At 45.9% G+C, this 26,259-nt stretch overlaps 1 protein-coding gene across 7 annotated transcripts in view; it reads right to left on the reverse strand.

The window, feature by feature from the left end:
* Dip2c (disco interacting protein 2 homolog C) overlaps positions 1-26,259 on the reverse strand; it is a 361,933-nt gene that overhangs the window by 51,420 nt on the left and 284,254 nt on the right. For all 7 annotated transcript variants that reach the window (XM_078023128.1, XM_078023125.1, XM_078023124.1 and 4 more), the window contains 12 exons: positions 23,595-23,734; positions 20,834-20,970; positions 19,439-19,647; positions 18,154-18,268; positions 17,482-17,683; positions 14,745-14,854; positions 13,750-13,830; positions 6,588-6,711; positions 5,964-6,085; positions 4,809-4,920; positions 4,611-4,720; positions 49-179 (listed from right to left, as the gene is read on the reverse strand). In XM_078023128.1, the coding sequence (XP_077879254.1) occupies positions 49-179; positions 4,611-4,720; positions 4,809-4,920; positions 5,964-6,085; positions 6,588-6,711; positions 13,750-13,830; positions 14,745-14,854; positions 17,482-17,683; positions 18,154-18,268; positions 19,439-19,647; positions 20,834-20,970; positions 23,595-23,734 (1,593 nt within the window). The remainder of the gene's footprint in view (positions 1-48; positions 180-4,610; positions 4,721-4,808; positions 4,921-5,963; positions 6,086-6,587; positions 6,712-13,749; positions 13,831-14,744; positions 14,855-17,481; positions 17,684-18,153; positions 18,269-19,438; positions 19,648-20,833; positions 20,971-23,594; positions 23,735-26,259) is intronic.

Consider the following 26,259-nt stretch of genomic DNA (forward strand, 5'->3'; position numbering starts at 1 on the left):
GGCTTCTTCTTAAAAATTTACCTTGAAGATATTAAAGAGGAATCTCACCTGCAGAGGCACCAAAGGACAAATCCAAGTCCACAGTAGGGGTCCAAGCAGATGGCCACTTCTCTAGAAGGGTAAAGCTCACACTGCAGCTTAATAGAACGGCAGAAGGCACTGGTGGCTGCGTGAGACATCTGTAAGACAGGGAGGAGTGGTCAACACGGGGCCCAGGACCCCAGCGCCCAGAACACAGGGCAGCACAGCCGCACTGAACACGTGCTACCTAATACTAGATGCCCCAGAGACCGCAGGACAGGGACAGCTGCTTGCACAGACTGGCTGCTGCTGCACACTCAACCTTCTTCCTATTTTCAGCAAATAAACCACACTCCAAACTCCCTCACTGGGTGTAGTGGTGCGCTCCTGTAATCCCAGTGGCTTGGGAGGCTGAAGCAGGAGAATCATGAACTTTCAAAGCCAGCCTTAGCGACTGCAAAGCGCTAAGGCTGGCTTTGAAGTTGAGTTGAGTCCCATTTACCAAAATTCCCCAGGTACTCAGGCACTAAGCAATTCAGTGAGACCCTGTCTCAAAGTACAAAATAGGGCTGGGGATACGGCTCAGTGGTTGAGTGCCCCAAGTTCAATACCTGGTACGGCGGTGGTGGGTAGGAACTCCCTGATTCTCCAGGATCCAATAACTAAACTGAAATAACGTTGTTTTGCATTTAAGCAGAGGGTTTACACTCAGGGATTCTTGTGATGCCTGAAAGTGGACAGTGAAGGCATCACGTTCACACCCACCTTTACAGGCATGACTGTACCTCATTCCTGTGACACTCCACTCATTCCTGCAATGTACAGGTGGCCTATGGTGTATCTTTGATGGACCCCCATCTTCATGTCTAGGAAACAGGGGCTCAGAGAAGTGAAAGAGTTTACTAAGTTCACATCCTTGAGAGCTAGAACTAGATCCCTGGTGTTCTCACAGTGACCTTTCCGCTGCATGACCATCCTACAGTCAGCAGCCAAGCCCAGTCACACCCCAGCATCAAGGCCACAGGGAAGACTTCTCCTTGGGTTCCTAGGAATGGACCCACTATGGTAAGTAATGTGAATTATTTTGAAACACTGCAAAATGTACCAAATAAAGTCAATATTCCCACAGGGGCTTTCCAGCCAAACCAACCCGAGAGGAGAGGGAAAGAAATGCAGCACAGAAAACTGCTCTAAGTGCAAGGTTTTAAGATGTGTCACCTGGAGTTAACCTACAAAGGGGACCAGTGCAGAGCCCTGTGATAATTAGGGAGTCCAGCCCCATGCCTGCGTCCCATCCATTCACCAAGCCAGGAGGAGACAAGAGGAAGCAGGGTGGGACTGCTGCCACTACTAAGTGTCAGATCACCACCAGAAATTCTGACAAGAACAGGGGTCCGTTAGGGACATTTCACTGAATTCACACAGGGTAAGGCAGAATTACTCTGGCTTGTAAAACTTCAGTTCTTCGAAGTTTGCACTTAGAGCCCAATATTTGTTTAAAAGAGAAATGAGGTTGGATTTTCAAAATGAGCCTCTAACCTCCTGCTCACCCAGATGAAGAGGGAGTTGAGTCCCATTTACCAAAATTCCCCAGGTACTCAAGATTAGCCACTGAAGAAACTCTATGAAACTGCTGCTGAAATCGAGTTCTTTGGTTTGGCTGGGCAAACACTGACACTGAATGCTCCTTCTCCATCAGGCATGGGTTAGGAGCTGGGGAACAAGGCAGCACCTACCCTCAGAGGATCAGGATGCAATGGGAAACTCCAACGCAGGGCTAACTCCAAGATCAGTGTCTGGGCAAATGTCTACAGCATAGGGACAGTTGGAGAAAGGTGCTCACATGGCCCCAGCTGGGAGCTCTCCAGCCTGCTGAGTCTCAAGGACAACCCCCCCCCCACACACACAGTAACAAGAATGGCACGGGTTAAGACAAGGGCCACAAACAATTGACTGCTCTACCTCCAAATTCATGCCAATGCTGGACCCTACCCACACGATCAACCAAGGAACATGACTCGGGAAGCTTTTCTAGAACCTAAATGAAGAAAACTGCCAGTTCCTATTAAGACTCACACTTGGATACAGCATTAGTTTTCCAAAATTCCAAATCAACAAACGTAGATGATCTAAGGTGGATGTGAAAGTAGAAAGTGTTTCACTGACCAGATTTTATGCCATTTTTTCTTTTTTTTTTGCAAACAAGTAGAGTGTAACCATATGTGAAGCTTCTTTTTTTTTTTAACTATTAAAGTCATTTATTGCTAATCTGTCTTTGGTGGGAGATTAGGACACAGGACACTTGTGAAAGTGCACTAACGTGGAGGTCACACTTTTGCAGTGGAATATGGTGCTGATGGGTAGGAATGAGGTCAACTCAACCCTGATTTACTTGGGACGTGCTGTGTGATGTTTCTTGGGCAGAGTTGCCTTTCAGTGCAGTTTTGATTTGGCTGAGGTTAAAATGAGTGTCTGGAAATAGGTGTTTAAGCCACTGAAAAGATGATGAGTCCTTGGGCAGTCATCGACCAGGAGCTCTGGAAAGCCGTTTTGTGGAAGTGGAGGACCACAGAGAGTCCCAATATTCTTTTGGGAAACCCATGAGCCATCTATTTGAGGTCTCCTGTAGGTTCTCTATACTACCTTCTTACTGATCTCGAGCAAGTGTACATCTAGGTCTATTAAGAGCCTTCAGAGCACAAAGCCAATTACTAAACTTATAATCTTCAATGTACAAACCTACTCCTAGGTTTCATTCAAAATTCAATATTCTCCAACACTCATCAGAGAGTATCAAACACCCGACTTAACGGATATACTTGTCATTTTTATTTGTGGGACTGGGGACTACATCACTGAGCTACATCCCAGCCCCCTTTTTTTAATATTTATTTTTTAGTTTTCGGTGGACACAACATCTTTATTTTATTTTATGTGGTGCTGAGGCTCGAACCCAGCCCCCCCCCCCCGACCCCAGCATGCCAGGCCAGTGCGCTACCGCTTGGTAAAAAATTTCATTTTGAGACAAGGGCTAAGTTTGCCTAGGCTGGCCTCAAACTCACAATACTGGGCTGGGGCTCAGTGGTAGAGCGCTTGAGTACCACGTGTGAGGCTGGGGCTCAGTGGTAGAGCGCTTGAGTACCACGTGTGAGGCCCTGGGTTCAAGCCTCAGCAACACAAAAAAAAATAAATAAATAAAATGAAGGTATTGTATTTATCTAAAAATATAAAAACAAAAAAAGCAAACAAAAAATACCTCTCAATCCTCCTGCCTCAGCTTTCATAGAAGCTAAGATTCACAGGTGTGAGCCACTGTGCCCACTGTCTTTTATGATATGTATCAATGCCCAATAACACTTTTTGTCCCAAAACTGAAATTAAGAAAAAGTTCTTTCTAGGAACAATGGTCACTTGTGTAATCCACAAGACCACGAGGTACGAGGGACTCCGTCTGGAGCAGGCCATGTGCTGCACATTCCAACTCAATTCTGTGCCCCTCAGTACCCATAGGTCTCTCTTATTGACATCACAGTACATTTCACTTCAGGTCTCATCAAATTAAATGGTTGAAAGTTTAGAAAAAGCTCTTGTAGGTTTCAGAGGAAGTCTCACTAGAAAATCTCTGGATTTTCTAGAGTGTATAACTTTAAGTGGAATCACCAGGAATAGAATCACCAGGAAGTAAAACAGATCACATTATCTGTTTCATGCTGATAATAAAAAAAAAAAAAATCAAGATTTAATATTATAACTACTGCTCTGTACATCACAAAAACAGTCAAAAGTATTTTTTAAAAATATGTCTTTAGTTGTTGATGAACCTTTTAATCATTTATTGATATGTGGTGCTGAGAATCAAACCCAGTGCCTCACACTTGCTAGGTAAGTGCTCCACCACTGAGCCACAGCCCCAGTCCCCAAAGTAACCAATTTATCTTGGTTTGAAAAATATTTCTTTGAAAAAACCTTTTGCAAATTTTATTCAACACTGTAGTTAATTTAGCATACCACCTCAAATGTATACTGACTTAGCTAGGTCGAGCCTGAGAACAAAGTGCAGTCAATAAAGCAAACTCACCAGTCTGACCAGAGGCAGATACTACAGAACAGGCTTCCCGAGCCACAGGGAACCTAATGGTGCAATTTTGCATAGTACCTTGGCATCCTCTGAGCCATGAGGGTCCTAATTCTGAATGACATAATGGAAGTCACATTCTTGGATGACAAAAGGATCAATGTAGCTTCACTGAGCAGGAATCTGACAGGTTATAATGGAGTGCAAGTTTAAAAAGCAAGAAACAGCAGCGTGCAGAGATGAAAACCAGGAGGGTGGACAACCAGCAAAATGTGCAGTATTCTATCATGGGCAAGTGAGACAGTGATAATATAAAAATTCACTGAACACTTGGGAAGAACTGGTCAGCCTTGAGGACTGTTGAAGGGGTCAGACACATTACAACTTAAACAGAAGCATATTGGCGCACCTGTTTCTGCAGAGTGCTTGCACTCACAAGAACACAAGCTGACCGTGAACACAGGCCCGTTAGCTGCACACCACCAGCTCAGGTGGAGCAGATTCCACTTCTCACCTTTACGCCAGCTAGCATCCCGGTCGTGGACACACTGAAGTCAAGGTAGGCCAGCGTGTCAGGGTTGGAGGGTTTGTAGATCTGAGCAGGCCGCTTCTTTGGCAAATCATCTAGAGAACAAACAAAGCCATCAGGATATTTGTCCTAATGAGAGGCCATGTAAGCAAATACACTCATCCTGCTGGCTCAGGTACTGACCCGTGTCCAGTATGAGGGGCCATGTCCTGACATCTACAGCTGCCGCTGCCTCCCTGGACCGTAGCAGCTTACAGATCAGTTGTGTTGTCATCAGACAGGCAGAGCGACTCACCTGAGGACCAGAGTGTGGAGAGGGAGTGAGTGAACGCCCACGGCTTGCTCTGCTTGTTAAAGCCACGCAGCTGAAGGGGTAGTGAGTGCCCAGGAGCACCACTTCCCCCTGGAGAGCTGGCTGAGATGCAGGAGAGCGGAACCTGACCATGCACACATGCAGGCAGGGCAGGGGGCTCAGGTCCCCACACCTGCTGCCCCTAGAGCTGAAATACTCTGGTCACAAAGAGGCAGATATGTCAACACCCTCTAACAGGAAGAATGGCCAGTGCAAGTACTCTACCACAACTACAAAGAATGTTCACGCAGGACCCAGGTCACTGGCATCCTCTGTGCCCAAACTAATTTTGCTCCTCATAGCTCCTCCTCCAGTAGGGAGAAAAACATATCCTAAGTTTTTTATTTCCTTTTTTCTTTGGTAGTATCAGAGATGGAACCCAGGCCCTCATTCTTCTTAGGTAAGGACTCTACCACTAGGCTACATCCCTAGCCCTTTTTTAAAATTCTGAGACAGGGTCTTGCTAAGTTGCCCAGGCTGAGCTCAAATTTGCAATTTTCCCATTTTAGCCTCCTGAGCAGCAGGGATTTGGGGTGTTCACCACCATTCCCGGCTCCTAAATGTCCCCAGATATAAAAATCAATCAATCAATCAATGTCCTCAGAAAGGAATAGAAAAATTCTAAATTTTGAGGAAAGAGCAAAAACAATCCACTGCAATTTCATTTGGCTAGTTTGCTCAGTGGCTTCGGTGGGGACTCCCCCACTGATGGTAGAGGAGCCCTCTCCAGGAGCTACCTTCTTCAGGGCATCTTTAACTCTGATGCACTGGGGTAGCTGCTGCCTGGTAGTCTCACTTCCATGCCTCGTTTAAATCTTGCTTCTAGAACTAGGTCACAGCCTTCTGGAAGGCGGAGTGTATCCTGGCTTGATACACTCTCACACCCACAGCCGTCATGCCCTAGAAGACTCTAGGGTCTGGGACCCTCAAGTGCCACACTCAGGTCTGGCAGGTGAAGCGCCCAAAAGCTTCCATGTGTAGGTTACCTCCACAATCATCTTGACAGTCGGCAGGGTCGTGGCGATGTTCTGCGGGTGCGGAGGTCGGACAGTTATCGGCACACAGCCCGCGTACAGGCAACCGTAAAATGCTGCAATGAGGTCTATGCCTACACGGGGAGGAAAATGAACTTGAAGCAAAACACGCTGTTCAACCACCTCCATCCCTGCCAGCACAAGCTCTGGTCTCAAGACAGTTAAGAGAACAAAACCTTGAACTTGTCCTTGTGGGTGGGGTGGTCACTTCCTTTGGCCTGTTCTTTTAGACAGGAAATAAAAGAGCAGGCTTGCAGTTTAATTTCTGCTATTTTTCCACAGAAATACTCAACCATATGAAATTTAAGAAAGGCTTCACTATGGGTTAAGTGAACTTCAGTTGTCTAATAAAACAAATTTAGATAAAAAATTAGCATCTCCTTATTGAGCCTCTAACCACAGGGTAACAGGTAGCCTCATCCCTGAGCAAATAGGGAGAACTAGGCACAAAGGGGGCGGCTGAAATCCCACTGCAGTACCGACAACTTCAGCAACAATCCCACAGCTCTACTTGGCTGCCAACAGGGTGGCCAAGTGGTCTCATATGGGGCTGCCGCCCTTGCCCTGCCCCCTCACCTGGTGGGTAGACCAAAGCCACGTGGTCCCCATCCTGCAGGTGCCCCCGTTCCATCAGCATCACGGCTATCTTCTCAGCACGCTTATGAAGCTGGACACAGGTCAACGAGTTTGCTATGGTACCCTGCATAGCGCAAGAGCAGGCGGTTAAGCCACGGCGCTGTGACAGCTTTCCCGAGGGCTTGCAATCGCACATTTAGAATTGTGAATTTGGTGGTTTGCAGTGTATTCAGAGTTGAATGAGCATCATCATAAGTCAATCCCCTTCTCTTCCAATGAGGTACAGAAGCAAAGAGCCACCTGCATATATTTTACCACCTTAGTATCTGAGTTAAAAAAGACCCAAGTTTAAAAAAACTCCAGTAATTTTGTGAATTAACCATAATTGTTACTGGCAATAAGAATGACCAGTAAAAAAACGCAGGATTCTTATGTCGAGAAAACAATTTATAATGTTTAAGACAGACCACATTAAAAAAATCAAGGAAGTCTGAAAGAAAAAAAAATGCTTAAAAACACCTGAAGGGAAAAAAAAAAGCAAATGTATTTTCATGAAGAGAAGTACCAATAAATATTGAGGTCTGTGATATTCATTGTTTATACTGCAAAGAAAGTGTGAGTGCACTGCAGATTATGAACACTGTACCGAAGATTTCCTGAGGCTACATTTCACAATTACAGTCCAGTTGCTTCATTCTTGAGGTGAAGAGATCACTGTCCACAGCTGCTTTATGGTCAAATGCTGTCTTTACATGATTAATAGGATAAAGGGCTTTCCCTTCAGCAGCGGGCGATTCTGGCCTGCAGTCCAGGGACAAGATAGACTCTGGAAGCCAGAAAATATCCATGGACAATCTCTGCTAAACACTTATGTAAGTCGGTGGCTTGAAGGAGGAGTGCAGGGGCCAGCAGAGGTGACAGGAAAGCAGGGAAGACTTCAGAGGCTCTTGGGGACTGAACCTGAACAATTCAAAGACTACATGTGGAGGTCCAAAGCAAGCTGGTGGACCTGTGACCAGTGCTTTTAGGCCTCTGAAGGTTCAGGGTCAGGAAAACATAGCACAGACCCCATCCCAGATACCTATGCTAGGGACACAGACAGGTGGAGGGTGGGCAGGGCCTGAGGAAGCAAGCAAGGGATTATTTTATGACATATTAAAAATACACATGCAGAACCTGATACAGTCATCAGCATAAGCTCTGGGCAGCCAAGGGATCACCTCTGATGACCTCTGCACAGAGTCACATCATCAGTCTGAGGACCTCTGCAACAACCCACCAAAACACCTCAAACTTTTATACGTAAAGAACGTAAGCTGGGTGCAGTGGTGCACACCTGTAATCCCAGGGGCTCAGAAGGCTGAGGGATGGGTTTCTTTACTGGAGAGGGTCAGCTCAGGCCTCTCTGACCTGAACCTTATTATACACTCATTTTTTGATTATTTTCTATCAGAGGAAGGTTAAAAAAAATAGATAGGTAAAGTAGAAGAGTCAGAAAGCACAATGCAGCAGATAGGCCAAAAGCCAAATGACGGAGGAGGCTACGAGTCCAGGAAATCTAGCCAATGGGACAGAACCTGGAGCCATTGAGATCAGATGTTCAGGTTTTCCTGTGGACACACGGACACCATAGCTGTCTACATGAACCAACACATGTCCCTCGACTTGAACGTCCAGCAAACTCTGGATGTTTCATAGCTTTCAAAGGAACTATGGCACAGATGCATAGCACAGCTGATGGTGAGGGACCCCACCCAAGTCCACCCTAGACACTAAAGAGTGGTGGTCTCACAAGGAAAGTCAGTGACCACCCAGAATCGTTGAAAAGGGATGATCCTTGGTGGGTGGCAGTGTGTCTTAGCAGAGCGCTGGCGGTACTGGCTCCCCTTTACCACTAAGGGGACCTTCCTGCTGTCAGGACTTTCTCCCCATCCCAGCGCCCACGTTGTGGCCCATCCACACTTCTGGTTTGCACAACGTCTGTACCTAATCCCATGCCCACCTTCGGGGGAATGACAGGAGATCCCTGGTTTGGCTAGGACGCACATGCTTCATGTACTAAAATCTAACCCCACTGTCAAGCAGCCAGATGGTGGAAGCTGAGTGTTGAATGGCAGTTTTTGATTAGTGTTTAGGATCAGATAAGGTTATTAGCATGGGGCTCCTGTGATTGAATCCTGGTGGCTTTATTATGAGACAAAGTGAGGAGACACATGCGCGCACAATGTGTGCTTCCTCTCATGCCACACGAAGCTCTGCACTGCTTCAGGACTTGGTCAGCACAAAGGTTATTAGGAGTAGCTCTTCAAGCTTGCACCTCCATAACTGTTCATCAACACCAAGCACCTGTCTCGGGGATTTCATTATAGAACTGAAAATTGGAAGAGTACAATCCCCATCAATAACTACCTTTTTGGTCAAACGACAAAGCCCATGATTTACCCAATTTCTTGGGTCCTGAGATTTAAGAAACTTAGAAGACTCACAACAAGCAGCCAGAGAAGTGTATTTCAAAATGTGTTCTGATTCTAGTTCATGAAAATTCCTATCCATGGATACTCATAAAATGTGAAATTCAATTTGAATGCTATCTGTGATTTTTGACAATCTCCCCAAACACAATTTTTTTTCAACGCTATTTGTCATTTTATGCTGTTCATACAAAATGAATGGTAAAGCTTCCAGGTACTCTGATGATGGTACAGGGAAGCAACATCCTTTGTGGGAAATAGGATCTGAAATCGGCAGGTGAGGTGATTTGAAATTAAAATTATCTTCAATCTTCTCAAGGAGGTGCTAGCCTGGAAAGAGCCACCCTGCCCCATGGTAAGTCTCATATAATCAGTTTTCTTCCACAGCTAGGGCTGGGCTGTCACCAAATGACCACTGGACAGGTGCCTCTGCTGCATACAAAGGACGTGCTGAATGAGTGGCATCCCCAAAATACTGGGGTCACTCTGCAGGTGAGTAATCACATTGGTGATGTGCAAGGAGAGGCAGATTGCCCTGCATCCTTCCTCTAGCATGACAGGAGGGACTCACAAAAAAGGGTGGCAGCCTGGACGGCAATAATGAAGTAGTTGTGCTAGCGCACACTGGTAATCCCAGAGGCTTGAGGGGCTGAGGCAGGAGGATCACAAGTTCAAAGCCAGCCTCAGCAACTCAGTGAGACCCTGTCTCTAAATAAAATATAAAAGGGCTGGGGATGTGGCTCAGTGGTTGTGTCCCTAGATTAAATTCTTGGTACCAAAAGAAAAAAGAGAAACAAAAACAAAGTGGTTCTGACGTTCTCTTTTCTCCTCCTCTTCAGTTTGCAAGGCTGATATGATACAATTTCACCACATTGGAGACCACACTGTGGTACACTCACACCTGGACACTGCTTAGGCTCTCTGACATCCTAATAAGGACATTTCAGCTCAGGAGACATGCCACTGGATTAAGAGATACATTTCATTCTCCCAATTGTTTGATTTAAGAATAACAAAAATTGTCCTATATGGGTGGCCCCACAGAGCAACAGACATTCAACTTCAGGAAACGGCCACCATTTCCTGGTGTCTTCATCAACATTCATGGGAAAACCTGGGGTTTCCATATTGAAATCCAATGCCTGAGATTTCTAGGTGAGATCATATATGAATACACACCAATGTAACTTCACATCATGTACAACCACAAGAATAGGAAGTTATACTCTATGTATGTAAAAATACACTGTCAAGTATAATTAAAAAGAATTTAAAAAATATTTACCATTAAAAAAGATCAAATGAGAAGTGGTCAAAACCAGTTAACAGAAATACCATCCAGGACTGAGGCACTCGCCACACTGGATTCATACTCTGGAGAAGTAACTCATTATGGAATCACTTGCACCTGTCTACTCTTATGCTTTGATAGTGTTTTAGAAAACAATTATGCATGTGGCTTGTGTTTTATTTAGACATTATACATTGTTAGACATTGTTGAACTTGAACATTGATTTGAGCAGAAATTACAACCACCATCACATGCTGGGCTATGGTCCAGGTTGAGACCTATTGAGAATGCTCATGGGGTGGCAGGCAATGGTAAACTAACACAGATGCTTGGATCTGACCCTCTCACGAAATGAAGATGATGCTGTGACCCTTCAGAAAAGCCCAGGACAGAACATGAACGAAGCCTTAGCAAACAGGAGATTTCCGCTAACAGGAGGAGGCATTCTTGGACCACGGTTTCCGCATGCTTAGCTAAAGCAAATTTAATTCCGGCTTTGGTATCTATAACTTACTCCATCTGATTTTCTGTTGTTTTTACTGAAACCCTTTTAAAGCACAGGAGTCATTTCCAGTAAACAATTTTCCAAGAGATCCAGTGTCTGGCTATGGCAAATGACTGTAATAATAGAGTCCAGGGCACGGGCATCCACAATGCCAGATGGCCTGGACGTCAAGCCTGTGCTCTGGAATTGATCACTCAGGTGAGCAGACTGAGGGATCTTCTCCCACAGTTGACAAGGCAAGACCAGCCCTGTGTTCCTCACACTTCCATCAGCATGCCTTCCTCAGTATTGCATCTGTGTACACAGGGTCCACCTCTTCTTGAGCTACTGTGTACAGTTCAGCTGTTTAGATACAGGCATTTACCCATCTGACACATGGGAGCAAAGTATTGGGCAATTCTGGGAAAGAGTTTGAAAAGGGAGTCAGAGCTGACCCAGTCATACAGCCTAGGGAGCACACAGGCACCAGGGCAATGCTGAGGGAACTCAGGGAAGGGAGGCGGTACTTGCAGGCAGCCACTGGAGAAGGTGACTAGTGTAGGGCACAGGAGGCCAGCCTGAGTTAACATTGTAGATTTTAGTCTACAGGTGATACTGGGAGTCCCCGGAGAGATGCTCAGATTACAGAAAAAGAAAAGCAATCAAGAGCAACTCACAGGAGAAACAGCAGATGCAGGGCAGAGGAAGTAATTCAAGGGAAATGAGGACAGTGTCACAAATGCCCAAGAAGGCTAGCAAACAGCTTTGTACAGAAAGGGGAGTCTTGTCTCTACTTATAGGCTGAGGATGGTTCTAGTGTGCAAATAGATGCAAAGTGGCAAGAGGGCATTTCAGATATGTGGATTCATGGTACTGGGCAGGAGGAGCTCATGGGCTATCAGCACAGGGAGCTCCTTAGAGAGGAGGGGAAGACGGGCATCCCCATTGCCAATGACTCTTCCTGGAAAAAGTCTTGAGCAGATACAGAGTGATTCAGCCCCATGTGGCAATTCAATATGATAAGCACCACTCTGAGTTGAGGGCAAGGGGCCTTCAGATGAGATAAATCACATAATCAGAATGGTCTGATAACTGGAAACCAAAGCAGAGATTCAGGGAACAATCAGCTATGTTGTCAGCATTTCCCTTCATGTGCCATTAATCTACTGCTCCAAATGGCAGGAGGAGCCTTTGTGTGTACTCAGATTCTGATAATCAGCAACTCTGAAGAACCGTAGCTTTGTAAAGAGCTGTCAGTGCCTATGTCTGCCCAGAAGACCTACATTTTGTATCTATTTTTCAAACTATTTTCACAGCAACAAGAAAAAGTAACAAATGTATCAAGACTTTTGCATTAAACTTTTACTGTTAATATTTGCTTGCATATTTCAGGCATTACTCCTAAGTACTACTATGGGATGATACTTAATAAATTTGAGTTTCTAATGAGAAATAGAAACTTTATATTTAAAAAGTAGAAATGACTTTATTTCTAGGATTCTGTAATTAATACCTCTAAAAAATAGCTTGGTAATTAAAATTAAAACTCCCCTAGGTCTGCAATTGTTCTCAGTAGATATTATCAATCACTTGTTTTCAGGTAGGAAATATTGCAAAAAGGGCTGCTAAAATATCTACATAGAATGTATAGGTAAAATCATATTAAAAGCATCCTTAAATGGAGAGCATCAGACAAACAAAAGGAATTCCCAAAAGATTCAGGTAAAGAATTAAGTTGGGAATATTATAAAGCAGCAAGAGGTTTCTTAATAATACCCCTAAAGCTCAAAGGGAAAAAAAAGAATCTCAGTCCAATTAGAAGGGCAATCATTAAGAATACAAGCAACAGCCAGGGACAGTGGCACACATCTGTAATCCCAGAGACTTGGGATTACACTAAGTTCAAGGCCACTCTGGCAACATGGTAAGACCCTATTTCAAAATAAAAAATAAAAAGGACTGGAGATATAGTTCAGTGGTAGAGTGCTCCTGGGTTTAATCCCAGTACTGGGGCAGGCAGGGTAAGAAAGGAAAGAATACTAATAAATCGTAATTACTGGTGAGGATGTAGGGAGAAAGACATCCATACACTGTTGGTGGACTGCAAATTAGCACATCCACTCTGGAAAGCAATTTGGAGATTCCTCAAAAGACTAGGTATGGAACCACCCTATGGCCCAACCATCCAACTCCTTGGTATTCATCCCAAATAACCAAACTCAACATATTATAGAGATACAGATATAACCATGTTTATAGCAGCACAATTCACAATAGCTCAGTTTTGTTATCAGCCTAGGAGCCCATTAACGGACAAACAGATAAAGAAAATGTGGTGTATGAAGACAATGGAGTTTCACTTAGCCACAAAGCAACATCATGGCCTGTGCTGGTAAATGGGTGAAACTGCAAAACATCTGCTAAATGAAATAAGTCAAACTCAGAAAGTCAAAGGTTAAATTTCTCTTCTATGTGGAAGCCAGGCAAAAGTAAGGAATACAAGGTGGGATTTCATGGAGGTAGAAAGGAGAAGAGGGGAATAGAGGAAGGGGCTGGTAGAAGGTAAAACAAACTGCAGAATGAAATTGACCAAGTCATGTTCCATGCACATGTGAATACATCACAATGAATTCCACTTTTATGTACACCTATGATACACTGATTAAAAAAAAAAATAGAAGGAAGACCAGTAGAGGGAGGGGAGAAGGGGAGATACTGGGGGTTGAACTGCAGCAAATTATGTCATGTGCATTCATGAATGTGTCAAAATGAGCCCACTATTGTGTATAATGGTAACACACTAATAATAAATAAAAAAACACACACACAGAAGCAAGAGTGCTTCCCAGGCCCGGGGAACCAGTTTAGATCCAACAAGAACAGCCATCAGGAAACGCGAGTTCGGTGTGCCTCACCCGACAGTTGAGCAGCGTGTACAGCACGTGGTCTGGGGTGGTCTGGGCTCTCCACTGCAAGACCTCCGAGAGGAACAGGAACTGCAACAGGAAACGCATTGGTGCCGGGTCAGGCCACTGAGATCTGCGCTGGGCAATCTCCAAATTAAGTTTAAGTAAATGTGCGAATGCTTTCTAGTGCCTTCAAATAGTGCGTTTCCCCATGGAGACTGTAAGGAAAATTTGACGTACGACCAAAGGACAAGCAAGTGCTTACTATGCTTTCCGGCAGTGATTTAGAATTCGCCGCTCCTGACTTGGACTGACAGCTCAAGGGCTGGGGTGGTGTCCTTGGTTGGGGAAGCTCTTGGGGGAGTCTGTGCAAGGATGGGAACTTTCAGTGGCACTGGCAGCGGTAGAGCAAGGCCTTTCTCCTGGGGCTGCCAGAGGGTGCAGTGCTGATTTCTATGGGTTACGATGAGAAAAATCAGACCTATCCTATTAAAAAGGGTGGGTGGGTCTATGGTGTGTTCAGAATGGCAGTTCCCTAGTGTCATGAAACTGCACTGCAAACTCAAACTATATGCTCCAGACTACTAAGTCTGCAGTAAAAAGGGTGGCCCAATTTCAGGCTGGGATAACTCTAATCCCTTTTAATAATAGAAACATACCTTGTGGATGGGGCATGATGATCAAGTGTTTCATTCCTCCTCCCCCCAAAAAAAAACGTTGAGGATGGACCTCTTTTTATTCATGTGGTGCTGAGAATTGAACCCAGTGCCTTACACATGCCAGGCAAGTGTTCCACCACTGAGCCACAACCTCAGCCCAATCAAACGCCATTAGCCAATTTTTAAAAATGCCATATCCCCCAGTGAATAGATTTTTCCTTATAAAAGTTCATGGGCATGTCTTGCCAAGGGAGTAGACATGGACCTGGCACGGGGCAGCTGCAGGGACAGTTGCCTCTCACTCTGTGGAAGGAACACAAGAGAGGTGTGGGCCTCGGCTCTTACCTTCCGGGCCTGGTCGTTGTCTTCTATCTGACCCAGGTCTCTGCCACTGGCTTGGGCGATCCTCTTCCCAGACACGAGGTTTCCCACCATCACAGAGGCGGGGCCAATTTCTGGAAAGAGACAGAGCCTTGAGACAAAGATCAAATTTCCCTAAAACAGGACTTCCCCTTTTGGTAAAGAATTTACTCTAGGAGAAGCCTTCCAAAGGCCTGACTGTTGAATACATCTTAGGACAGGTTTAAAAGAGATCAGTACAATGACAATGATGGGAAATGCAAACAAGCTTTGATTAGGGATGGCACAGAAATGACATATGTTGACAGTGGCAATTGCAAAAATTGATATATAGAGTGGGGCTGTGGCTCAGTGGAGTGTTTGCCTGGCATGCTGAGACCCTAGGTTTGATGCCCAGACTATGCCAAAATACATACCCACACACAAATAGCAGAGAATCACAGTTTTTAAATTCCATAAGTAGTTAAAGACTTCCAGATCATGTCTACACTTATTTTCTGGTGTCACTACACATCATGAGGGTTGACCAGAAGCAAAATATTATGTTCTAAATAAATACTTTGTGAATTTGAGAGTAATCCTGTTGAGGAGGTGGGATACGGAAGCTCGTATCTGTATATTCTATTGGGGGTAAGGTTTCAGGGTCTCTCTTAGTCCTTTCATGAGCTATGAATGAAGAGACTGCTGTTGGTGACTGCATTACTGGTGCCCTCTTCCTGATTTACGAGAAGTTTGCAGGAGCCTGGATGACGGATGCTGCCTCATCGAGAACTGTCCTTAACTACTTACGGAATTTAAAAACTGTGATTCTCTGCTATCCGTGTGTGGGCATAATTCAGAGAATTCATCTCTGAATTCTGCCATGTGGTACTTGTGGGCAGACTACATGTCTTTTCTTAGTTCTTATTAAAGTAACTGTGAAAAATGAGTAGTCTTCATGTTTAACCAAACAAAAAGTCTGGTACAGTGCTGCTCGCTGGAATGGGGCGGAGCTACCACTGGGCCACAAGCCCAGGAGCCAAAGGCTCCTGCAGGTGATCCAGCACCCTGGAGCCTGCAGCCCTCAGCCTCTCACTCTCCATCGTTAGTACAGCCCTTACTCTTGACAACCAAGGGCTGAGCAAGATGATTCCTCTAAGAAGCCAGCTTGCAAATGGGCTAAATTGGTTTAAAGTCTTCTCCTTATATATGTATACTTTAAGAATTCAAACTAGAAAGAGAAACCCGTTTTGAGGGACCTAGGGCTTTCATGGCGCCTCACTCTGTGCTTCTCTGTTACTGAGTGAAGCACACTCACCAAGGTTTACTTCTGCTTGTACTCTCTGAGGGTGAAGTCTGGGACCTTAGGGATCTCTTTTCCCCCAGACTTAGGAATTCCTTTCTCCAATTACTGCTGCATCTGATTTAGAAAATCTTTTTTAGCAAGAATAGATGAATTCTCCCCAGGTAAGTGAGGGGGTAATACATGGAACACTCCTACAGTGACTAAGCCACACCAGTTGAAAACACAAAGTTGAGATGCTACTCCCCACAACGTGTGCATGGAAGGTCCAAGTTGATTCCTGCCCTATTCAGAGTTTCAGAATCCACCTTTAGTCTCTAGTGTTGAATTCCTACCATACAACCCCTGACAAATTCATGCAGGGGCCAAGGCAGACGTTTCATCTTGAAGCAACAAGACACAGGGTCCTGAACAGAGTCCAAGCCTTTGGTGATGGGAACTCTGGGCACCTGCTCAGACAGTGTCCTCTAGCTATATCTGGAAGGACCTCCCCAGGGAATGCAGCTGAAGAACTGTCCGATTCTGATGTCTTATGACACGGTTGCTGGCTCAGGATGGATTAAAGGTTTCTAAAGCTTTTTGCTCAGTTTCATAATTACAAACACTATTCTTACCTGAGTAAGAATTCATCCAGTAGAAAAGGCAACTGGGTGGTCTACAAACCTAAGTTTTAGGAGCTTCATTCCAAGAATCAACAGACCCCTTACACAGTTGTTTCAAATGTTTACTCCAGAGAGCCTCAGAAATCATCTAGCCCAACTCTCTCCCTTGCATGTAATGGAGATGAAGACCTTGGGATAATGTGAGAATCAAGTCAGACGATAGATAATGTGTTCCCAAACTGCAGAGCACTAGGCAGATTTTTTTTTTTAATTTGACCAATCATTTTTCTCTTTCAGCTTTTTTTTTTTTTTTAAGAGAGAGAGGAGAGAGAATTTTTAATATTTATTTTTTAGTTCTCAGCGGACACAACATCTTTGTTGGTATGTGGTGCTGAGGATCGAACCTGGGCTGCACGCATGCCAGGCGAGCGCGCTACCGCGCTACCGCTTGAGCCACATCCCCAGCCCCACTAGGCAGATTTGTATGTGACAACATCACAAGGAACAGTGCACATGTTTCAGATTGTTTCCCCAGGTGTTATATGCTTGGATCCCTCAGTCACAGAAACACATAAGGCTATATTATTCTTATTCTACCAATAAGGAGATTTTACCAGCAGAATCCTAAGGGGGTCTGTGCCTCGCCAGAGGCCACCCTGCTGGTGGTGCTGCAAAACCTCATTTGCATCAAGTGCTGATGTCCCCTGCAAAGGCCAAGGCACCTCTTCCCCTCACACTCTGACCACAGGTCCCAAAGGTGGTTATGCCCCAGGAGTGTGTAGCCATGTGAAGGGCAGGAAGGCAGGGGCTCTTCTGAGCTTGATGCTGCAAGGCATACCTGGTTGCTTCTGTCGAGGTTTAGGCAAATTTGTGACACAAGTGTGGGGGCACATAAGGACGTTGCAGGGGTGAAGGGAGCCCTCCAGGAAGAGCTGCTTCGTTTCTGACAAATGGATTCCACCCAGTGGGGTTTTGGGAAGGGTATTTGCTGGCACCAAAGCTAGGCAGTAAACTCCAACTTGATGTATACTGTCGATTGCCTAGAAAATTTAAGAAGTAATCATATTATAATAGTAAATAGAAACAAACATTTTGTAACTGGCGTTACTTATTTAGTAAACAATTATGCACCTGAAATACTGTAACATGCAAAAGTATGTACAGTGGGAACCCTGTTCTATGGGTGTACAATCGCCAGCACAGGAGACACTGCTGAACTCCCTGAGCTGGAATGATTTTACACAGGACCACAAATAAGAAAGAAGGAATCTGGAGAAAAGGATATCCTCAACAAAAAATCCCAACCCAAGACGGACACATGACCTCCCAACATGAACGGTTGGAAACAGCCTTAGAAAACCTGACCCTGCCCCTTGAGCAGGGCTTTTTGATCAAGGGGACATGCTGTGGGGCCTAGCCCTGATTCGCAAGGGGCAGCCCTAACCCTAACAGCGAGTCAGGGAAGCTGAAACTTGGACAGAGTAGAGAGCTTCAAGGCAAGGCACACGACCTGGAGCACCCTGCTCATCCACTGGAAGCTGTCCTCCTCCGTGGAGTCCGGCCTCTGCTCCGCTACAATCACTATCCTTTCATCGTGAAGGACGGTAACAGAGAACACAGCTATCCTGTGGGGACAGAGGAGCACACGTGATGAGCACAGGCAGCAACACTCCCAAGACCTCCTGCTGTAGTAAGGCATGTACAACTGCAGCTAATCAAGCAGCCCGACAGCTCCTGGGGCCCCACCAGAGGCAAACCAAGTCCGGCTCCCTCACGGGCACCAACCAATGCAAGTCCAGCTGTGGAGGCTGAGAGCCTGGGGGCCCTGCAGGTGAATCACCCACAATGCCCCTGGAGGCCCCTTGCTATGGCTGCAGGTGTTGGGGACAAGGCTGTTCTTTCCGTGTGGACAAGAGGAGTCAGTGCAGGATTGCTGCAATTGCTGCAGAGACCTGTACCATGCCTGCCTTGAGTTTGCACCTAAGTTTTCTGTTTGGAACTGACTGCTTCCTGATAAATCCGTCTGCCTCACAGGGTCAGCACAGAATTGTGACCACTCCAAATCTCTAGGAAACCGCTCTCACAAATAGGTTCTAGTTTTAAAGATAATCCCAAGGTGGTGAGGCTGGGCCAAGTATCTCCTTTCTCCTAGTCCTATCAGCTTGCCAAAATGAAGTAAGATTCCAAGGAATTTCTGAGTTCCCTCAAATTAGCAAACAAACAAACAAACAAACAAAAACCCCAAACCAAAAAACCCTAGGGAGCTACAGAATTTACTAAGCCTCTTGGACGTGTCCAGCAAGGGAGGGAGGGAAGTAGGAGACCTGAGTAGCTCATGAGTGTCCACTTTTTTTTTAATATACTTTGTTTTTATGTGGTGCTGAGGATTGAACCCATGGCCTCACATGTGCAAGGCAAGTGCTCTACCACTGAGCCACAGCCCCAGCACAGAGTGTCCACTCTTCCATGATAAGGATGACCGTGATCTTTAGGTCTCTGGGGCCTGCTCTAGGATGAACTTTGAGCCCTGCATTTTGTGCAGTTATCTATTAAAAGTCTTCCCAATGGATACTTTTACTTAGTTTAGAGGTTAACAAAAATATACTCACAGGGCTCAGGAAACTTATACAAAATCGTGGACATCCAAAATTAGGGGAAATCTCAGCACCAAGTCCAGCTGTGATTTTACAGAAGAGGAAATGGGATTCAAAATAAGGGATGTATGTGACTTACAAACCCTTCACAACTGTGTGCAAAGTGCGGTCTACAGAAATAAGCAGATGAGGGCAACCGACCTTCCTCTGTAGACAAACTTCATGGGCTCCACGGCCAAGGCTGTCGCCACGATGTCATCGGCATTGTGCCTGCGCCCACTGACCACCATCAGGCCATCCATCTTCCCCACCACAAAGACGAGCCCTCCAGGACCAACGAAGCCCAGCAGGCCCGTCCGTATGAACGGGTACTCACTGATGGGCGCGCCCGAGCTCATCATGGGGAACACCTGGGGAAACACAGGCTCCAATCAGCCCACCTCTCCTTGAAGTGACAACCTGCTGTCCATCTCCAACCCGCAACCTGCGCAGAGGTCAGAGTAGCAGATGTCAGCAGTCTTCAAACACGCACACACACTTCTCTCATCCTCTGGGCCACGTGCAGGGCCTCAGGCCAGCTCCACTCACAGGCTCCAAGTCTCAGAAGAGGTCACAGCCAGAAATTACACAACGCTAACAGATGCCAGCTAGTTCTTGTTTAGACCACTATAGCGCAATAGTGGTAAGTGGGAATCAAGGTGCAACCCAAGTTAGTGAGAAAGTGACGGATCTTGTTCATTAAGATATTAGTTTTCCTTGTTGAGAACCACGCTGAGAATATAAATAAAGCAAAAAAATGAGCTTAACTCTACATCTCTTTTCCTTCCACCCTATAGATAAGCCACATATGAAAGGAGAGGGAGTTTTTATTTGGACTCTACCTAGCTCCAGTTATGTCCAAAGTTCTAGATGTTTAAGAATGTATTCCCACCCAAGTGGTTTCTGCTTTCCTGCACATAACTTCACATCTTGCACTACTCCTACCACGGGGCATCTGCCCTCTAACGTCTGCAAACACGCGCAAATCCCCGCCATGGTACACAGGTCTATACCCCCCTCCCATGGTGCACATGTCCACACCCCACATTCTCCCACCACACAGTGCACATGTCCATACATACTCCTCCAACACAGTGTACATGTCCACACACCCCCCCACCACAGTGCACGTGTCCATACAACCCATTTGCTCAAGTTCACAAATTCACACCATCCAAGAGGAGCAGAGGCTGAGAGGCTGTGTGAGATGGTCAGCTGGCCATCTCAGGTGAGGCCACTCATGCCCAAGCTCTTCCATCATCCACTCGTCAGTGGGCATGTTTGTATTTTAGGTGTGGGTGAAAATAGTGACAAAGGGTCATTTTTAAGAGATGGTACTTATTCTTTTTTGAAAAATGACTGAGATCAAAATAATACTGATAAGCCAAATTCATCGAAAATAATAAAATGGTTAAAAGACAATGCAACTATGTTTAGTACCTTTTTTCAGAAGTTTACTGTCTCACATTTCTTTTCTGTTTCTATGCCCCTGACAATAGCTATCTGAAGAGGGACCCACAAACAGGTGTCATGACAGAGGACTTTCCATCAGCCTACCTCAAAGGTGTTCTTGGTCATGCCGGAGAGGCCATAATACGAAGTGCCTGTTGCCACTGCGCACACGCACAGCTCCCCGATTTCATCTGTTCTGCACAGCTGAGGAATCCCATCTGGCTTCACTGAACACATGATGGCTGAGAGCAAACGGAAAACATGGAGGGTCAGAGCCAGGGGAAGGGGAGGGCAGATGGATGAATGCAGGAGTCCAGACAAGGACACAAAAAAACAGAGAATGAAACACCAGGTACTCATCTTCCGCAAAGAATCATGATGTTTCAGGTCACTGTGGTGACATCAATCATTGCAATTGCTTTAATTGTAACGTGTGAATTGTGTTCAGTTTAGATGTGTGGGTGGAGCTCAAGATGAGCGCTGGGGAACTCGGCTATACACACCAGCAGTGAAATGGGTGCCACTTGCAAAACACAACTCGGACTCTGCAACCTACTTGCAGATGCTCAAGGCATCTGTAAGTGCAAAGTAGAATTTAAGCCTCTAACCTCCTGTGGAAATTGTAACCTTGATTTCACATTCCCTGTCCAGGTGAATCCTCTGGAGACCCTCACCGGAGGGCCCCAGCTGTTTTTAATGATGCTTTCCTCACTCTCCTGTAGCACACACATTCTGACCTGAGCCCATCAGCACCTGCCCCACCACTGCCACGGATCACAAGTCTGACCAGGGCGCCAAGAATCTGGCCTTTCAGAAAAGGTGTGTGTAGCAAGAGACAGTGGGCTGCTTAGAGGCTGGACTCCCAGGAAGCCCCAAGTTGGGGTTACGGCATCAGATCCAGGGGAACCATGGAAAGTTAAACTCACAGGAAGGGAAATTCTCATTAAAGCTACGTCAAGGGCTGTGGCTCAGAGAGAGAGCTCTTGCCTAGTGTGTGTGAGGCACTGGGTTCAATCCTCAGCACCACACAAAAAGATAAAGGCACACTATCCACCTACAATTAAAAAAAAAAAAAGGCTACATTGAAGTCTTCTTCACTCATCAGCTTGGTAAAGATGAAGTGAGGGTACACTGGGAAAGGGAGTAGAGAAGAGGTCCTGATACTTTCCACTGACAGCATGACAAGCCCTCAGTCTTTCTGAAGGACAAATAATAGTATTAAATTACGGGGCAGGCTCTTTGAAAAAACCTCACTTCCAGAAAGTCTCCTTTAACTGCTCCCCATACCCCCACAAGTGGAAGCTCAGATGGGGTGTGAAACTCCCCCAAAGTGGGGGCCATAAATTGATTATTGTGTTTTTAGACAATTTAACACCATGCTGCCTGAAAAAGGACAAGCTCTTTGAACTTCAAGGCACAGAACATGAAGATGTGTACAAGACATCATCATTATACACGGAAAGCCACAGCCCTGAGACAGACCACACGCAAATGTATGTCCGTCCGTTCATTTCTGTAGTCCTGGAGTCTTTCTGAAAGGAAATCTGGATGCTTGTGGATGCCTCTGGTGGACAGAGAGGTGGTTTTCAATTTTGAAACCCAATCTTTTGATGCTTCCACACTGGAAATCTATTTCTCTTTTTAAAAAAATCTAGTTTTTAATAAAGGAAGAAATGGAGCCAGGGAGGCCTGGCTAATGCTGAGAAGCATGAATGGGCCAGGGACATGCACAGTTTGGAGGAATGAGAAGGAATAAGAAGTTGCCATGACGCTTGGGAGTCTTCAGGGGTGAAAAAGGCAACAGAAAGGGGTTTATAGTAACCTTTGGGCTATCGGACACTGAGGACTGGCAATGCCAGGGCTGGCTTTCCTTCTCTTAGCTCCACACATGGCAAGTAAGATGGAAAGAGGAATTGTGGAGAAAGCCCAGCCCAGCCCAGGGGAGGGAGCCTGAGGAGCTCCCCCCGGGGACCCTCCCTGCAGGCTGCACAGCTTCTGCCCAGCAGATGCTGCCTGAGACCTAGATCCAGCCAAGACCCTGTGAAAACAGTGTGCAACACGTGCAGACATGATGTGACGTCCCACTATGTGGAGGTGCATGCAGAGGGAACACATCCAAACTCTGGGTAGGGACTCCTACCGAGGACTGAGGAGGCTACATGATGATACATGTGGTCCTTGGAGACACAACCAGATAAGAGCTTTCTGCAAATCAGGAGGAGGACTGGGGTCCTGCGTGAGGCTCCGTGGAGGTGCCCAAGCACACCACATGGGAGTGAGATGCAGGCGAGGTACGACAAGGCAGGGACCCTAAGCCAAGTGGCCATCTATGTGGTTGTAGAAATGGTTTCTCTGGCTTCATGAAAGGGCTTTACTGCTAAAAACAGGCTTCAGGGATTACAGACTCATGTTCCTCACTTCTAAACATCTACTCAAAGTCTTTGGAAAAATGATCTTGGTGTTCGGCTTTGGTTAAAACGTTAAGATGGTGGATTGGAAGCTGCTTTCTGGGGTAGAGAAGGGGATGCTGTCCTGGCACCAGTCTGAGCTATAGAGCTGCTCTGTGATGCCTTCCCAGGGAAGATGATCCCAGGGTCTCAGTGTGCAGAGATGCCCTTCATTCCACAGCTTCTCAGATATTTTGGGTTTTCTATCCTCAGGAGAGGGAACATTGCTTCAAGTGTTTGAGGCTCAATGAAGACTTTCAAAAGCTGCAAGCTCAGTGTTCATCCTGAGAGCTTTGCACAGAGGGCCATGATGTGGTATGGGAAGAGGAAGACGATGTGCGTCAGTAAATACATGCTAACTGACCAGCCTCAAGGCCAAGGCTGGGGCTGCTGACATCACAACCCATGCCCACACTCACCTCCAGGCATGACAAGCCCAACGTCCTGCACTGTAAGCACAGACAGCTTCTCCTCCGAGTCCACCCGGATGACACCGTAGGTCAGCCCATGCATGGAGAGCACACCCCGGCCTGGAGGCTGGTTGCTGTCATCTGTGGGCCTGAAAGCACAGGTGCATCTCAGTGTGCGTCAGCAGATCCATCCTTCTGTTTAGAGACATGCATGTCCTGGTGCACACACAGATGGGCAGCCGCCTGTGGACGGGAAGCCCTCCTGGAGGTAGAGCTGACTACTGGAGATGCCTCTGACCAGGAGCGCCTGCCTGCTGCTGTGCACCGTGATTCTACCTCTCACTTCCTTGGTGTTTTACCACTGCCTCAGAAACACAAAGACGGCTCCTGATTTCCTGCCCTGACCTGGGCACAAACACCACAGTGGACAGAGCCATTTCCACTTCTAGGCCAGGCCTGCTCTCCAGTCTTACCAATGGCTAAAGGAGCGAGCACCACTCCCAGGAAGCACATCAGCGAACCACACGGGAGTGATCCTGACTCTCCCGCCTCAGGGCGGGTGCAGACTGTCCAGGCATCTGCTCAACTTTACACAGAAGAAGCTAAAGTGAGATAATGCCATGCCATCCTGGCTGCCAAGTTCTAAGGAAGACTGTCTAAATGACAAACATGTTATACAATACCTCGTGGGGCAAGGTCTGGGGCTGAGAGTTCTGAAAAGATGAGCACATTCTCCATCGCCTCCCCTGGGCCCACCGGCTGCTGTGCAGTAGCTGTCCCCCACTGTCCCCACCCCCGGGTTTTTGCCCAGAATCCTGCCTCCACCCAGGGATACTCTTCCCACCAACATCCACAGGACCCTGTTCCCAGAGGTTGGAGTTACTTCTCAATTACCCCATAAAAATATCTAGTCCTCCTGTTTTGCACAGCAGGGGCCATCTGTGTGAGTAGCCTCCTCCCTCAGAACCTGACCCTCCTGAGACAGTAGGCACTCTTGGGTGTTCAGGCTGTATCCCATCCCTGAAATAGTACCTAGCAATTAACTGTCTGCTGACTAAACTAGTGAACAAACACATTATGAATTTTTACTTCTAATAAAAGATTCAATGTATAGCTAAGTGAGGCCACAATTTGGGTAAACAGCACAATTGTTTCCATAATTTTTCCACACACAAGTCTTTAATGTTTAAGGTTTCAAAGTGGACTATAAATGCGAGTTTATATTTTAACATTAAAATAGTGCAAAGATTTAAAATGAACCTACACACAAAAATTGGGCAACATTAGAGTTGAGATTTGAAAAAGGAATCTCATTTGAATCAAGTGGTGTATCTGAAAACATAATTATTCTACCCTAAGAATTAAAGTAGAACCATATATAAACTCTGCCTAAATTATAAAAAACCACATGAAACAAAACAAATAGCTCAAAACATGGGAAAGTATATCATCCTCCGGGCCCCTTTAAAGAGTCCAGCAGATTAAAATCTTGGAATGAACAACAGAGGAGTTCTCACAGATCTACCACCATCTCCTCCCTCCACTATGGTCCACTACAAAGATTAAATGTCAAAGCCAGAAATTACAAGCCCCCAGGCCTGCTGGGGGCTCAACTACTTCTCCACAAAAGAGAGCCCCTGGCACCTATGACGTGATCTTGTTCAGAAACGGTCTGTTCAGATGCAGGCAAGTCAAGGTGAGGCCCCACTGGCTTACAGTGGACCAGATCCAGGGCTTGGCATCCTGAGAAGAGAGGCAGACTCGGAGAGAGGAGGGAAAGGCCTCTAGGTAGAGAAACGCCCAGGGATGCTGGCAGCCTTCAGCAGCTGGAGGAAGGCCAGGAGCAGATTCCCACTTAGCCTCTAAAGGAGGAGTCCTGCGGACACCTCAAGTTTGAACTTCAGTCTCTAAGACAAAGGAGTAAGTTTCCATTGTTTAAAGCCAGCCACTGTGTGGATCTTTGTTATGACGGCCCTAGGAAACTAATGTGCTCTACTAATAACTGATAAAGACATACTTAAGAGCCACACAAAAAAGATCCTGAACGAGCCATGACCATCTCAAGGACAGGAAGATTCAAAACATGGGTACGTGGGGGACAGGAAGGTCCCAAACCAGAAGCCAGGAGGACAACATTCTTCTAAGATTTAATAATGTGTCATTTGTTGTCTTGGTTACAAGATCCTCTTTCTACATTTTGTAATAGTCGAGAAGCAAGACCTGTAATTAAATATCTTAAGATTATAAACTATTTACTATAGGAAATTTTCTATTACATTTACAAAATGGTAGTTATGAGAATAAAGTCACACATGATGTAAATGAATGACACTAACCTTGCATTAATTTAATCTACCAACTTACATTTGTATTTAGGAGTTTTTTGCTAGTTAGAGAAAACTCAAACCCTAGGGTTCTTTTCCTTGTAGATTTGCAAAATACATGAAAGAGGGGCACAGCGATCCCTGGACGTGGTAAACAGCCTCATTACCTCCTCAGGCCACCCCAAAGTTGTCTGAATTCCTGGAGCTGCCTAAGAGACCTGGCTTTGGCTATAGGACTCCTCCTCCCCAATGACAAAGCTTGGGATTCACCTGCCACAACTGTTCTGACCTTTTACATGTGTGGACTTATTTAAATCTAACCAAACAAGAGATAAGATTTCAGATTAAAA

The sequence above is a fragment of the Ictidomys tridecemlineatus genome, chromosome 10, assembly GCF_052094955.1.
Source record: "Ictidomys tridecemlineatus isolate mIctTri1 chromosome 10, mIctTri1.hap1, whole genome shotgun sequence".
Classification (NCBI taxonomy): domain Eukaryota; kingdom Metazoa; phylum Chordata; class Mammalia; order Rodentia; family Sciuridae; genus Ictidomys; species Ictidomys tridecemlineatus.